The sequence below is a fragment of the Lates calcarifer genome, linkage group LG11 (genome assembly GCF_001640805.2).
Source record: "Lates calcarifer isolate ASB-BC8 linkage group LG11, TLL_Latcal_v3, whole genome shotgun sequence".
NCBI lineage: Eukaryota > Metazoa > Chordata > Actinopteri > Centropomidae > Lates > Lates calcarifer.
The window spans coordinates 21,648,149-21,664,207 of NC_066843.1; the positions used below are offsets into that span (position 1 = coordinate 21,648,149).

The 16,059-nt window shown below is 42.5% G+C and overlaps 1 protein-coding gene across 1 annotated transcript; it reads left to right on the forward strand.

The window, feature by feature from the left end:
- The first annotated feature begins 1,100 nt into the window (after positions 1-1,100).
- hoxb9a (homeobox B9a) lies at positions 1,101-15,457 on the forward strand. Its single transcript, XM_018698466.2, has 2 exons — positions 1,101-1,996; positions 11,980-15,457. The coding sequence occupies exons 1-2, from the start codon at positions 1,384-1,386 to the stop codon at positions 12,213-12,215; spliced, it is 849 nt and encodes a 282-aa protein (XP_018553982.1). The 5' UTR covers positions 1,101-1,383; the 3' UTR covers positions 12,216-15,457.
- The last annotated feature ends 602 nt before the right edge of the window (positions 15,458-16,059 follow it).

A 16,059-nucleotide genomic window follows, 5' to 3' on the forward strand; every position in this document is an offset into this window, starting at 1 on the left:
CACAGCAGCAGAGCCAGGCGCCCTCCTATTCCATCACGGAAGAAAGCTGTTGCCGGCGTCCAGCCTTAGTCCCCGCTACCCTCACCGAACTCCGGTTCCTAGCTGTGTTCACCCTTGGCAGTCTGACCGCTGAGTGAGACGCTCCCTTTACCCGACCGGGAGCAAGGCTGCAACAGCCTCAGTCGCGTTTACGGTCCGCACCACCACAGGCCATATATCAGCCCTATAAAACCAAAGCAGCCGCCCTCATGTAAGATTTTATTATGGTATTAAACGGACCCCAAAAAAAGTAGTTGAAGTAGTTTGCGCTGTTAAGACGAGGGGCATAACCACGCAGGACCCGATTTAATGGCGCTCGTTAACAAAAATGACTGTTAATCTGCCAATAAAACAGTGTCAGGCGGCTCTGCAGCTCACAGAAAACCTTCCGAGCAGATTTAGAGAGCGGGTAAATAATTAAACACACCTAGGTGTGAATTTCACTATCTAGCTAGAAAATATCTCTGCTGCTGGCAGCCTCAAGTGTAAGCCTATTGGCCTTTATACTAATGGTGTTTTAAATGCAGACTCCCTGATGCTGAGATTGATTTAAGTGATAACTTGTACATAGTTCAGCAAGAGTAAATGCATCTCGTGCGCTTCACACTGAAATGAACGCGCATTTATTTTGATCAAGGAAATCAATAATAAATAAATAAATAAATATAAATGACGGCGGTGCTTATTTGTCAGCCATTGTCTCCGCTCTGCATTTCAAACAAACTGTCTAGACAAAGCATATACGGTGTTGTATAATTCTAGCTTGACAGCGGCCATAGATACACAGACTCGATATACGCACGAACTGTTCATTTTGCATATTGCATATAAACAAGACAATTTATTTAGAAGAGGGGCAATCTATTAATGAGAGAGAGAGAGGGAAGGAGGGAGAGGTGGGGGGAGGGGGGTGGTGGAGGTCGGGGGGTATGCTGGGTTGATTTACGCTCCATTGACGCTTTATCAGGCTCGAAGAAAAAGTCCGGCCAATCAGTTTGCGCCTCGCTCACAGTCCCTGCAACCCACCCCACCCGCCCTACACCCCCACCCCACTCCACACACACACACACACACACACACACACACAAGCCCTGCACAGTGCGAGACTGTAGGCTGTAGCACTTTGTTTCACTATAGTGAGCAAGTTGTTTGGAAGGAAGGGGGACAGAGGAGAGAGAAAGAGAGGCAGAGAGGCAGAGAGCAGAGAGAGGAAGGGAGGGGGAGAGCTAGCAAAAGAGAGAACAGAGGAAGAGAAAGAGAGAGGAAGAGAGAAAAATCTCGTAATGTCTCTCTTCTTGTTCTCTATTTTGTGAACTCGCGGCGTTTCGCAGATAATGTCCGAGAATGTCCATTTCTGGGACTTTGAGCAACTATTACGTGGACTCCATCATAAGTCACGAGAGCGATGAACTCTCAACCCCGGCGCGCTTTCCCAGCGTCCAGTATTCCGGCGCGAGCTCCGCTACAGCCGCGGGCGGGAGGCAGCCTGGCGGCGCTGCGCATGCAGAGCATCCCCATCCCGAGTCGTACCCATCCTGCAGTTTCCAGCCGAAGCCTCCGGTCTTCTCGTCGTCCTGGAGCCCTTTCAGTCCGCACCACGGTGCCAGTGGACTGCCTACTGTCTACCACCCTTACATCCCGGCCCAGCACGTGCCCGCCGCGGACACACGGTACCTTCGCTCATGGTTGGACTGCGCGCCGCGCGGCTCCGAGTCTGTCCCGGGGCAGGGCCAGACAGGGCAGGTTAAGCTGGAGCCTCAGCTCGGCCACCTCGGTGGGGAAATCGCACCCAAAATCGGCGGACAGCACCAGCACGAGACCACCACGTACATCTTGGAGTCGACATCCACGGCTGTGCGCGAGCTAAGCCACCATCCAGCCACCATCCCGGGAGCACGGTTCGAAGAAAATAAGGACATTTGTGAAGGGAGTGAGGACAAAGACAGCATGGATCAAAGTAAGTTATTAAAGCAGGAAATAGCGCGAGATAGAGGAGAGAGGGAGCGGAGAGTGAGAGATTGTAAATGCTTTTAATGCCGCCATAAAACAAGAACAAAGAGCTGAGGAGCCAAAGTGCCCCCACCTTCTGCTCTCTACGTCTCTACGTTTACTGTGATATTTTAGCCGTATCATCCCCGTGTTACCAGCCGGCTCCCGTAGGAACGGATTACTAACCCGCCCAAAGATGCTTAATAACTGTATTCTGCGACGTTACCGTAAAACCAACGGCCATGTATAATTTCTCCATTTTTTTTTTTTTTTACTTCCAATAGCCTCCAAGGAGGTTACAAAACAATATGAATAACAGTATGAAAAACTTGATAATTATAATAAAATTGGAATAAAAAAATACATGGCAGGATTAACACCACACAGTCATAACAAAAATTGAAAGTGCTTTAATCAAAAAGGGCGATTAGATGATATCTGTCTATGTACATTGATGCTGTTTATCTCTGTGTATAGTTTGAAAGTAACTAAAAGTACTCAGGATTGTTAGTGTGGATTACCTGACAATAGCCCAAGTAAAAGCTATTTTAGAGGCTTGTAAACGAAAGATTATAACTGCCTCTGAAAACCTTTAAAATTTAAGTGAGCGAGTCGTAAGGTTATGAAGCAACAGCAGACGCTCCAGTGGACAAACAAAGTATGAAAAGAGAAAAGGGATGTAGCAGACAGATTTTTCATTGTTTTCTAGCCTGCTGTTCTTCCTCCTCAAATCTATCACTCTGACAGTGATCAGAGAACGTTGCTGAGTTTGGATAACCTCTAGATTGTTGTTGAATGTTACAAATTGTCGAAACATGCGCACTTCTGCCCAGGACCAAGTGGCTGGTGCTTTAGATTTAAGATATAAGGTTAGAATGATCAAATCCTGTGTCCGTGGAAATGGGAGGACATTTTTTTTTTTTTACTGAGGGTAGTTTCTAGATCGTACGGCTCTCCTCATCTCTCTCTGTCTTTTTCACATTGGCGCCCGTGCGCGTCTTGCCGTCTGCGCTCCATTGCGTCTTAAAGCTCATCGTGTCAGTCATTATGCAACAAGTCCGACTGATCGACCAGTCCAAAGAATGAAAACACACACACATAAATATATATATATATATATATATATGTGGCACTGTTACACACTTGTGTATACTGTAGACCTGCTCTGTATCCTACCGCCCACTGCACAGTTTTGATGCACTAATCAACAATCACCTCCTATCCTCACTGCCGAAACATGAGCTCCATACATGCGAAAGTAGCCAATTACATAATAATTACATATAACATGATATGCAGTGTTATGTTTCAGGGAAGCCAGTCACACACAGAGTCTTACTCTTGTCTACTTTGCTTTGATATGAATTCCTCAGCCATCAGCTTTAAAGCACTTGTGATGGTGCTCTGCTGTCATATTTCTGTTCAAATATCGCTCTCACCTTTCTCTACCATCCGACTTGTAAACATAATAATAAGGATAATCCAATGATTGTTTCCGCCCCCGTCCTCTCTCTCTATCCATCAGTTGAAATTATCATCTGTATGTCAGCCATATACACGGCCTGCCTGATTCTAAAAATCATAAAAACCATAAAAGGAGTCAGACCGTCCATCACTGACCCGGCGGCTCGGAGCCGCAGAGCAAGCTAGATTAGTTCTCAATAGAGCAGACGCCTCATAACTCAGCCTGCAGCGTGGACTAACTGTGATGTGCGGGACTCAGGACCCCTCACATCCGAGCGGACAGTCACGACGAGAACTCTGGACTCTAAAAGCATGTATAAATCTACATAGAATCATATAAATCCCACAGCGGCCTCTGATGGTATTTCAGTCTGTAGACCAACGAGAAGATGAGCAGGAGACAAAAGAAGTGAGCTTTGTCTTTCAGCGACGGAACATATATCTGTAGACTACATGAATCACTTTAACAGTACCACTTTGTGAGGGTGTATCTGAAAAACTATGCCATATTTCCTGTGTTTATTATTATTTTTAATTTGAACAAATTACCAATCAAAATGTAGAATCATTGTTAAGAATCGTATATCAGCCCTCAAAGTTATTGCCTATAAAATGCAAGCCTAGATTATTTATTCAAGCTATCTCAGTGCCTTGAGCAAATGCAGCTGATTGACTATTCACTCCATAATATTTCACATCAGGCACAACTGTTTGGATGTTATTATGGTCTGTAGTCTGCTGGTCGTACAGTCGCATGTGAGTTGCTGTTTTATTCATCTGCTCACCCTGTAATAATAATAATATTTTACCTGTCATGAAATCGCAATCATCTTGATATAAAGCCATCGAGGGTTTGGCCAGGACAACACGGGTTTGCTCTGTTTTTCTATCATCACTCGCACTAACAACAACATTTAATCCATCATGTGCTGGCGGGGTTGGCTCAGTCTGAAGCTCTTTTCCAAAGCTTCTTGACTTATTTTCGGGCGTTACAGGAAAACGCTCCCTGGAAAGATTCTCATTTGATTTTTTTTTTTTTTTTACATTTTATTTCTCATATTTTTTTAACCGAGGCTGGAATGTGAACGGGCTCTGTTTCGCGCCTCTAATCCCGCCAGATAAATCTACATTTCTGCCAGAGGAGTCTGAGCCTTGTGTCTGAGCGCGTGACCGTTTTATCCGTGTGTACGTGCATTGTGTGCGCGCGTGGGTGAGAAAGAGAATAAGGGAGGCCTCCACCCCCATACCGACATTTTCAAAAATATTACGAACACTACACACATTCATATACACACTGTATTACTGCACTGGCACCACACACACACACACACACACACACAGTTCGTTCTCCCTGTTTTTCTCTCAGACACACATGCATGAAAACACACTCAGTCACCTTATTACTGCAACTGAGTGTGCTATCCATCAGACAGGAGGGCTGGTTAAGGGCTGGATGGAGCCCGTCAGCCTCCAGTCTGAATTATTAGACTTTCCACCAGTAACACTGTGTGTCCCAGTCTGGCTGGGTGGTGGTGAAACATAGTTTGTTCAAACTGGCAAACCTCGGTCTTGTAGATTTTTTTAAAAAAGTGTCTCTGAGCTGTTTTAGAACGTCAGCAGTTTCTCTTGTGGTTTGTTTTTGTCTGCAGTGGGTCAGTTTAGCAGGTAGTGGGAGCTGTACTGGAGCAATGCAATGCTATTTCTATTGTTCACCTGGCAGCCATTTGGAACACTATATAGGAGCAAATATGTACATGCATTTCTCTATGCAGGCCATAACTATCATTGCTTCAATACAGGATGGTCAGTGCAGCGTCAGGTTTGTAGCTGCTAGTATAATCAGACAATGTGAACCTGTCTCCTGAGTACATATGTCACCATCAAGGGAATTTTATTGGAAATACATATAATACTCTTACGTTGCAGTGACAGAGTGACACTACCTTCACCTAAAAAGTTTTATGTTTTGATATTACAAATAATTATTTTCCATTACATAACTATTATAACAAGCTGTATCTTATTCAAATTATTATTAACTTGCCCTCACAGGTGTCTGGTTGATGTTTGTGGCAGTTTTATTCTGGTTAAAGTTAAAGGAGTACTTTCATACCTATTCACATTCTTGCAGAGTTAGATGTACAGATTGATATCACTTTCATGCCCATACAGTAAATATGAATGTACAACCAGCATCCACTTAGTTTAGCCTAGAAACTGGAAACAGGACAAAACAGGTAACCTGATTCTCACCAAATGTAACAAAGTCCACCTTCCAGCACATCTAAAGCATATCAATTCACACATTATATCTTGTTCATTTAACACTTGCAATAAACTAAATGTAAAAATGTCACGTTTTGTTTTCTAACTCTTGGCAAGAAAGTGAATAAGCACTGTCCCAAAATGTTGAACTATTCCTTTAAGGTGTGTGATACATTAACTTGGGGTAGGATTTCAGTAAGGTTCTGTTCTTGGTTTTGCTAAGTCAAAGTCAGAAAGGCTTCCTCATGTGTCTATATTTAAATAATTTGGGTAAAATATTCATTCAAAACTTCCTCTCCAGAGTTTATGTGATATCAGCCATGTGACTAATATCTGTGAATTGAATGCATGACAATTTAAATATAGACTGAACAGAAACATAAACCTATACAACAGTGAACGAAAACTTTTGGCATACTGAAAATGTGAGCCGCATCATCGTTGCCTTGGTCCACTGTTGGCACACTGGGTTTTAGATTGTCTGAAAGACATATTTTGTACTGTGTGTCCACTGGACATATTCACATAAGTGGCCTCACAATGTTGCATTCAACAGTAGCCAAATTCCTCTGAGAGCTTTGACTTGTGAGATTTGACTGTAATAAATATTACAACATGGCAGAATTCCTGGAAGTCCTTGCTATTATTGATAATATAAAGGAATTTCAGTTGGTGTTTAAGGAGTTCTAGTCAAATAAGTTGGTACCTCTTATGCATTGCCAAAGATGGACACATTCCTAAGAGGATGCCACTAACACTAAAAGTGTCTTTTTATCCCATGTCCAAACAATCAAATAGTGGCAGTGTAAAGGCCATATTCCAAGATTACCAACTTGGCTCTGTGGCAGGATGTGGCAGCATATGTCAGTGGCTAAAATATGGTAAACTGTTAACCTGGGCTCTGAAGTCAGTTGTCACTGTTCCACTTTCAAACAGGGGAATCTGAGAAATCAGTGTCTGCATGATCTTGGAAGGTGGCAGCACTACAGAACGAGTGTGAGTTTGCTTCCCCAGGTATTCAGAATGACCACTGTGGGGATAACATCAGTAGAATCCTACCTTTAAAAATATCACATCCAGTTAAAGCCAGCTTCAAGCTACAGATTCTCTTTGTGTTACTGGTGCTGGGCGGCCATCCAGAATAAACTACAAGGTTACACTTCAGTCTTTGTGCTGCTGCTGCCGGGCAGAGCAAGAAAGTTATTACCCCCGAAGTTTATTAAGTTATAACGCTGGGTGAACAACCCCATTAATTGGCGTGTTGCTGTTGGTGGCTGGGTGAGATGGGGTGTAAGGGTTGAGGTGGGTGGGGGATAAAATACGACTTCGGGAAATGTAATAACGTGCCTTTGGGATATATGAGAGGTCAGTTTCTGGAACTATTAGGGTGAAATTGCAAAGGGAGGGAGAAAGAAAGAAAGAGATGAGATGTGATATTAGTCTTGTAGCCATTTCAGTCACTGTTTCCATGCATTCATCACTGTGGTCTCTCTCTCTCTCTCTCTCTCTCTCTCTCTCACACACACACACACACACACACACACACAATAGGCCAACAATAGAACACATCGTGCTGCAGGGCCATAGGCTATAGTAGGCAGCTTTACGGGAATATTTATCTTTTCATCCATGTGCCTGTCCATGTGACATCCAGGCCAGACATTGCTTCTGCAGTGACATGAATGTAGCCTAGAGAGAGAACTTCACGATAGGACGATACAAGCTACACCGCCAATAACATTCTTTCTTTCTGTCATCATCCTTACTGTCTTCCCACCCCTTGAGAGAAAGAGTGTATACCACCCAGTGTCATGAGCATCACCCAATTCACCACCCTCCTCCCTCATCCCCATCCCCCCACCCCTCGGCTGGTTCGTCATCCTGGGTGACAGCCACGGTCGTGGCACAGCTTCTCGGGTAATGAATGGTCTTGGAGGTGATTGGACACCCAGGGAATGCAAAGCGCCCACTTTACAGTGTGACAAAAGCACCGCACATCCCCACCCCACACTCAGCCCTCCATCCTCTCCTCACCTCTTTACCAGGCATTATTTTGTTCTGAGATGAAATCGATCCTCTACATGCTGGCCATGTTGAAGGAAATTGATTCCAGAGGGTATTAAGGACGTATTTACTGATGATGGCCGCTGACTAATTCGGTGGGAACAACACAAGAGAGGCTATTTTCTTTTCACACAGGGACAGAGGCTGGGTGATGCAGTGCACATCATTGGCAGCCATCTTACAGCCCCACAATCGAGTTCCAAACCCCGAGCCTGTATGACAGTCATAGCACCTAATATGCTATGTTTATTCCAACAAACCAATTAGAAATGTTTGCAAAATAATTCTCATCTCATTCTTAAAGTCAAAAATCAGTGTCTTGGCTAACAAGTACAAAACAACAGCCACATGTTCCTACATGTTCCTATTCCTACATTTTTGAGTGGGTAAGACTTTTATCATGAATTTACTCACAGCAATGCTTGTTTTTTGTACATTTTAAAGAGCAAACTCAAATCCTTTTGAGGTTTAAAAGAGTTTATCTCATTGTTCTTAATCCATTATTTCAAATGGGACTTCTTGTCTGAGTTGGCCTAAAGTTAAAAGAGTTATGAAACTGTTGTGTTGGCTCAACTGATCAGTGGATTAGATTTTGGTGATGAAACCACCTCTAGGGTTTTTACAAGAGAATGTCTTTTGTAGTGTTCATGATGTGTTTACAAGCTTTTACTTTTCATCAGAAATGCAAACCTGGAGGAGAACTGATTGATATTAAGGCAGCTATTCCTGTGATGAACAGTAGATTGGCTTTGATTTTCTGGCTTCAAAATATGACTTCCAATCATGTCTTTCTAAACCTTTGCTCTTTGTCACTGAACCACCTACAGGAACTACAATAATAAAATTACTGGTGGTAAACTGTGCACTTAGATTTTACCATAGTAATCCGATGGCTTTGCTGCTACTTATCTGTCTTTTCTTAAAAGAATACTGGTCGCCCTACCAGGAAATAGAAAACAGAAATGAAATACCAAGAATGACAAAACTAAAATACTCTAACTTAATCTCTCAAAATGATGATACACAAAGGGAGGATTATACATTTCTCAATTCAAATAATGATGATAGTTACATAATTGACTTTTTGAGTGAAAAACAATTTTGACTAATTACCTCATACTTTTCAATTACTAACACAGTTACTTACTTTCACATAATTTAGATTATAATATGTAAACTGAAGACTAGAATTTAATACAAAATGTTGACATATTATCTCATCATGAGCATATACACTATTTCTTTATTAATCTTTTTTTCCCTGGTTGAATTGATGTTCAATAAGATTTCAAAACTGCATAATTGCATGTAAACCATTTCATTTTAAAGGACAGTTGAATCAAACATAAACTAATATTGCCCATGGTGCCACACTAAACAGCTCTTTGTTCATAAGTGGGAAAAAAAGAAGATTATTATGAATGTCATATGCTGTTGTGTGATTTGCCTCGGCAAATTAGCGCAGGCATGATTGTCATGGTGGGAAAAAATATTTCCAGTGAAATTGAAGACAGACGAAGCCTCCACCCAGCATCAGTTAAGAAAAAGACTGGCTTGTCAGGGAGGGACAAACACAAATTCTCGAATTCTCCCTGCATGGCGTCAAAAGGTGCTGAAGCACAGGCTTTCCCCATGACTTGTGAGTGATAAGATCATCCCCTCTGCCATTTTAGGCCCAAGGACTGTGGCTACATTTTACATGAGGACAAAAAATCTCCCTCATAACCTCTCTCCCTGCAGAGCTGATCTGTTCCTCGCTGCAAGGATAAATCTCTCCCTTTTTTTTCTTGGAGTCAAATAGCAACAAGGAGAAGCTTTTTGGCCCTAACGCTGCACAAAATGATTTAGATGGGGCTTAGTCCAAAACTGATTGTGATGGTTGGGCTACATTTGCGCTGTGCTTCATTCAGTCTGACTTCCATCGCCTCAGGAAGGCTTTAGTGAAACAAAAACAGTGACTCTATTTAAACTGACTTTTTTCAAATCAATACATCCAGATTGGAATCTCCTCTTGGAGTCACATTTTGGTTGTACACCAGACTTAGAATTTCACTGCTGACTGAGATGGTGTCACTGATAAAACACGATGGAGAAACAGCAGCTTTAAAGACAGCAGTTCCAGTGTGCTCTTGGTTTCTGCTCCTCACTGCTTTTCATCATCAAAGATGATCTTCAAACTTTTCTAACACATTTTTTATTTGTCCTATCTGCTCTGTTTATAGTCTTCTTTTTTCCATTTTATAGACTCTAGTCTGTTAGCTTTAGCTGAGCTGTGATTGACTGCCTGAATGCTCTCGGGCAAAGATTTTATTTAGAAGATGTAAAAGTGGGAGTCAACCACAACCAGCTCTCGCCTCTCATAGCGTTACTGAATGTGTTTTGATAGTTGTTTTTGTTTTTAAATGGAAATGTTTAACTTAAGGTATTTGTGATCAGTTTTATTTTTGTCCTGTGCTTTCACAGGACACAGGACTTAAACAATGTTAAAAGGACAAAATGAGCTAAAAGAGAGAGTTCTCCTTTAAAGAGCTTCAGATCCCTAAGAGTCTCAGCAAGCTGCCTCATTGCTGACATGCCTGCTGCTTTGCAGAGGGAAAAAGCAGAGAGCTTTCAGCCCTAAACCAGAACCATGCGTCCCAAACAAAAAGTCTCTGCTAATTACATTGGTCTGAAGGCTGTAAAGAGGGTGGGGTGGTGGAGGTGAGGGAGGAGAGTGTAGGAGTAAGGGTGGCCTGGCAAACAAGGATACAAAAGAGGAAGAGGAACAGAAAGAGAAAAAAATCGAGACAATATATAATTTTCTGTCGCTTGAAAATGAAGAACATCCCATTTAAGAATTTCAGACGTGTTTCCACAGTGAAAGAAGCTCACCACGGCTCCGAAGTGGTAAAATGGAGCAGAATGTCGAGAGAGATTCTTTATTTTTATCCTAACACCAACTTCTCATTAACGTCGACTACAAAACGTTGCAAAACTTTGTGTAATGAGAATTTGGGTGTTTATCAGTTAATTTATGTATCTATTTATGAAAAATGTGCTGTTCCATAAGTGTTCATGCAACCTATTGTGTGGACTGTGTTAAATTCATATTGACTCTGTGTAAGCGTGATGAAATGCGAGGGATGAACACAAGAAATATTTTTTCTCTAATCCCATCAGGGCCATAAATTTCCAGACGCTTATTAATTTAGGAGCAATCAGGAGAGACGCAGTGACAGCGTGCTGAGCTGCAACGTGACCATCGTTCTCACGCGAACAAAAAAGAAAAAAATAAAACAAAAAAAGACGAAGAAGAAAGAGAGGCAAAAGAAGAAGAAGACGCACCGGCCATGTAAAACATCCCCTCTGATGTGTTTTTGTTTGTTTGCTGTCATCACGTGGGAGAAATTTCTGCTTCCGTTTTTGGTCACAAAGTGGAATTTAGCTACAGATACTGAACGCACCCAATCCTGTCACCCATAACTCTCAGCTGTAGCCTCGCTTTATCTTCTGTCATTACTTTCCTATTACCAATGTCCCCCCTTGATCACAGCATCTTCTAATTTTCCGCTGAAGGTCACCTTCAGATGGAAACCCCCCCAGAAATATCTCCCTGTCTTCTATTACTGTAACAGTCATTAACAGCTGACTCACTGGCGAATTTAAAATGAATTATTACGTTTTTAAATACTTTTGCTTAAATTGATACTTAAACTGGTTTAGGGCTTATTAAAGCTAGGTCTGGGCCGGTTCTCCAATAGAATGACCCTACAAGCTCAAAAATACCAATCATCTTTATTCGGATCAGACTGTTTATATCATGTTTTCCTCCACTTTTTTAAATTCTACATTTTACATTTGTCCATTCTGCCTTCTGCAGATTGGATGGATCGGGCCGTCTGTCTTTCGCGTGGTGTCAAATAAGACCGCCATGGATCCACTTGAGTCAAAATTGCGGTCCTGCTGACGCCATAAACCCAGTTTACGCACCAAAGTGTCAATTGCAGTCAGATGTTTTCGAGCAAAGCTTTAATGCACAACTTTTACGCACAGACATATCAGTGGTCGGCTCTGTCATTTTAATGTTTTGAATCACGTCAAAAGAGAATTAGAGAGAGTGCGCGTGGTTTTGTTTTTATTTTCTAATTAATCACTTCCTCCTCTTCTCTTTTTCTCCAGATGACCCCTCGGCTAACTGGCTACACGCTCGCTCCTCCAGGAAGAAGCGATGTCCGTACACCAAATACCAGACTCTGGAGCTGGAGAAGGAGTTCCTGTTCAACATGTACCTCACGCGGGACCGGCGACATGAGGTGGCGCGCGCGCTCAATCTGACGGAACGGCAGGTGAAGATTTGGTTCCAGAACCGGAGGATGAAAATGAAGAAACAAAGCAAGGAACAACCCAAGGACTAGCGGAGCTCTCACTCGCGAGCGCACACACACTCAGACGCACACGCGCGCACGCTCACTTCGTGTATCCAACATACAGTCTCCTATTACACAAAATGGCCTTCCCAAGAACTGCAAAAATATACACACAGATCCGCTATTTCAAATTTCTTTTAACCCTCAAGGCACTACCATGGGAGCTTCAGTCCAATCACACCGATCTGTACAACTGATCAATTGCTTTATTGATCACGAGCAAATGGCGAGGGCGCTGCCACGTCAACACTGAGGTCTTAAGAGCGAACGGTGTTCAGTAAGACTGAAAGAGGCTGGGACTTTGGAATCATTTGATTTTGCGTTAATGGAGAACGATGCGTAAATCTCACAGACCAACATCACTTCTCTTCCTGGACTTCCTCTACATGAAACGGTTCGGACTCCATATAAAACAGTGGACTGTACTGTGTGTTTGATGAAATGATAGCTGTTGTGTGTCCTATCTATTCATAGTTTTATATCGTGCTATTAATGGGGCTTTGATATTTGGCCACTTTATGAAAGGAAAGAAGGCTGCAAACTGCAGACAGACACAGAGAGAGGTTTTTCTTTTTTCTCAAGCACTGCTCTTCCTTTTATTAGTTATTTATTGTTCCGTCACTTCGGAGGCGCGCAAAGGTGCTGAAACCGGGGTTTCACACGGCCATTAATAAGCACGGGGAGCGGGGTGGGGGCTACCCACATGCACACACACACACACACACACACATGTTCATCTTTCTTTTTCTCCTTCTCCTCTTCTCTTGTTTCTCTCATTGATGGCCGAATTTGATTAGAAGGCGCCTGATGGTCTTCGTTGATACAAACAGCAAGCCGCCGTTTGTTTCCCGGGTGTCGGCCCAAGTAATGAGAAGATACCGGGAGAGGAGGAGGAGGAGGAGGAGGAGGAGGGTGGGAAGACACGGGGTGGCAGGGGTGTTTAACCCGACTCAGCAACCGGGGATCCGATTAGGCTGCTGTCGATATTGTGGATCCCAACCCTTCAGCTACGTCTCCAGATGCTTTATATGCTGCGGCGGCGGCGGCTCATCTACGACTTGTATCGGTTATCGATAGTCGTCCCTCCCGCGTCACATGAGCCTGGAGCTAGAAGGGTTTATCTGAGAGGAGACACAGCACAAAGCACCTGGTTTTTTAATCATGTCCATCAGTCTTTCAATTAGGCTTCAAGCAAGACTTGTTTTTGGGTGAATCCAAGTCAGATTTATTCAGGCGAAGGCGGTCTTGATCAGCCACTACTCTGACCTGAATTAGTCGGTAAATTACCCAGATACAGGTTCGCTTGCTTCTTCTCAAATTGCCTGACCCTGCATGCTTCCGCACCACACACTCCCAGACAACATTAAAATACTTCTATACGCGTCTTAGTCTTAGTAGACTGGTCAACCGGAACCAATCTTTCATAGCTGCTATTTTTACATCTTCATTTCAGATTCTGGTGCGCAACAAAGAAAACTGAACAACATCTTCACTGGCACCATCTTCCAGTCTTTATCCAGTGTGGAACTTGTGTTGCATTTTATTAATGAATCAGCTCTATTTTTATAGATACAGTATATTGTGTATTATCTGCTATGCAAGGCGGTTTTCTCTCTCATTTCAGGAAATATAGGCTACAGATAGTTTGCGCAACGACGGTGTCCAAATATAACCTGTGACTGAATTTAGAGCGAAATTCCTGGATGTGCTCCCATATTTACTGACAAGTTTTTCGAACTCCTGTTCAGGATTAATTTTATTTTTGACGAAAGTTTTTGTTACAATTTTATATCAGCAGACACAACAGCATCAGATTTATTCGCCAAATGTTTTAGGAATCGTGTCTACAGTTAATAGTTCTGGGTATTATCTGATCAGAGGTTGAGTTTATACAGAGTTTTACTGACGTGGGTGTTAAAAAGGCCGTGTTGGAAGGCCGAGCGGCCGTGGCATTATTTGAAGTGTCGGCGTAGTTAAATGGCGTCCGATGGCAGTTTTATTGGCAGATCATAAACAACACATTGGCTTTACAGCGTTTACAACGTTGTGTGTGTGTGTGTGTGTGCATGTGTGTGTGTGTGTGTGTGTGTGGACGTTGCGGCTTGCAAACTCAAAGGCTGCTTTTGCAACATTTAAAGAATTAAACACTCGTATATGTATATATTTTGCACACACACACACACACACACACACACACAAGTTTAGTTCCTATTATTTTCGTTTTGAATTTACAAGCAGAAGTGAACGGGTCTGCAACCAGCCTCTTTTGCAAAGTCTTTAACAGAGAAGCGCTACAATTTCTCGATAAGCGGCATCAAATCCTCTATTTAGGAGTAAAAATGTTTACATAGTTTTCGCATGCCTCAAGTCAGTCGTCATTCTGAAGACGTTATTTCGTCGTTTAGCTCTTTGTGTGTTAAATCTGTTGGGGGGAATGCTCATGGAAAAAAAAAAAGATTAAGTAGAAGTTCTTAATAGGAAGTATTTCTAATTTATTGTATATAATGTTAGTAACCTCGTCTTTCTTATTGGAATGAGTTAAATATGCTGAATATTGTTTTGTCTTGTTGGGACATGGCATCTTTACTGTAATATAGGCTAGATGAATTTTCTTTTTGTCATGTTCTTTAGATTCTGTTCTCCATGTTGTGCCGACTGTCTGAATGATCTGTTCTGATGTCAGTCCGATGAGCTCTTTTTGTCTATGATTTGTTTAATAGTGAACAGTAATGAGTTGGACTTTGCTGATGTAGCCGAAATGCCGCTAAGCATCGACGCAGAGAGGACGAAAAGGTTCGACTAAAACGAAGCAATGTTTCTATATAAATTATCATTTTTATTTTAATTATTGAATGTGTTATTTTCTGCTCTTATGACTTTCACCTCCTTCCTGTCTCAGTATTGACTCTCCTGACTGGGTGGGGGGGCAAAGTTTCTGGAGTTCTTGTCTCTGATATAAATATGGATACAGCTCCACAAGACTTTTTATTTTCCCTCCGCTTTTTAATGAGACAAATCTAAGCCATGTGGCCGCAGTAAAGGTCTCATTGCTTATTGACGAGCGGGCGAGCTCCAGTCACTCTGATCCGCTCTTCCATGTGAGATGTTCCAGTCCCTTCTTGTATGTTTTGCTCTCTTCTTTCTTCTGTGTTGTTGTCTCTTTTTTTCTTCTTTGTGCGATGGCACTGCTGATGCTGGATTCCTATTAAAGAACTGACTTTACAGTACAACCATGCTTCATTTGAATGCATTGCCGCTTCACACTGCTAATTAAATAGAAGGCTATCTGGGAGAAATGGCGGGGGATTTTTTGTGATTTATTATCGAAATCGCCATTTACATGATTTCTTTTATAGACAGAACTTTTCTGTTGTTCTCTGGTGTCAGTTTGGCTTCCATGGGAAAGTTGAGGGAGAGCAGCGCAGCTTTCCTTTTGGTTTCTTCTTTTCATACTTCTCCAGATTGAATTTGGTCGCTATAAAGGCGCAGAGGGGAGAGGAGGAGACGGAGGAGCCAGCATGTGTTTAAAATATGTGTCTCTTCAGTTGTACACTGATGCTTAAAGGAGAAGGGCGTCTGTTTGGCTGCAACACCAAAAGACTGTCATAAACCCCTAAACACCCACCACCACCACCCCCCACACACAGATGATGAGTGCATTCATTAGAGGCGTCGTCATCCGTCCATTAGGAGCTTGTGAAGCCGCTGAGGTTCCTGTGTTTGTCTCTGCACCAAATGACTCTGATAGACACAGAGTCTGCAGGATCTCTATTTCCTCCCCGGCTTCTCACATGATGTGGAAACATTTATAATAATGCAGTTCTAATAAAGT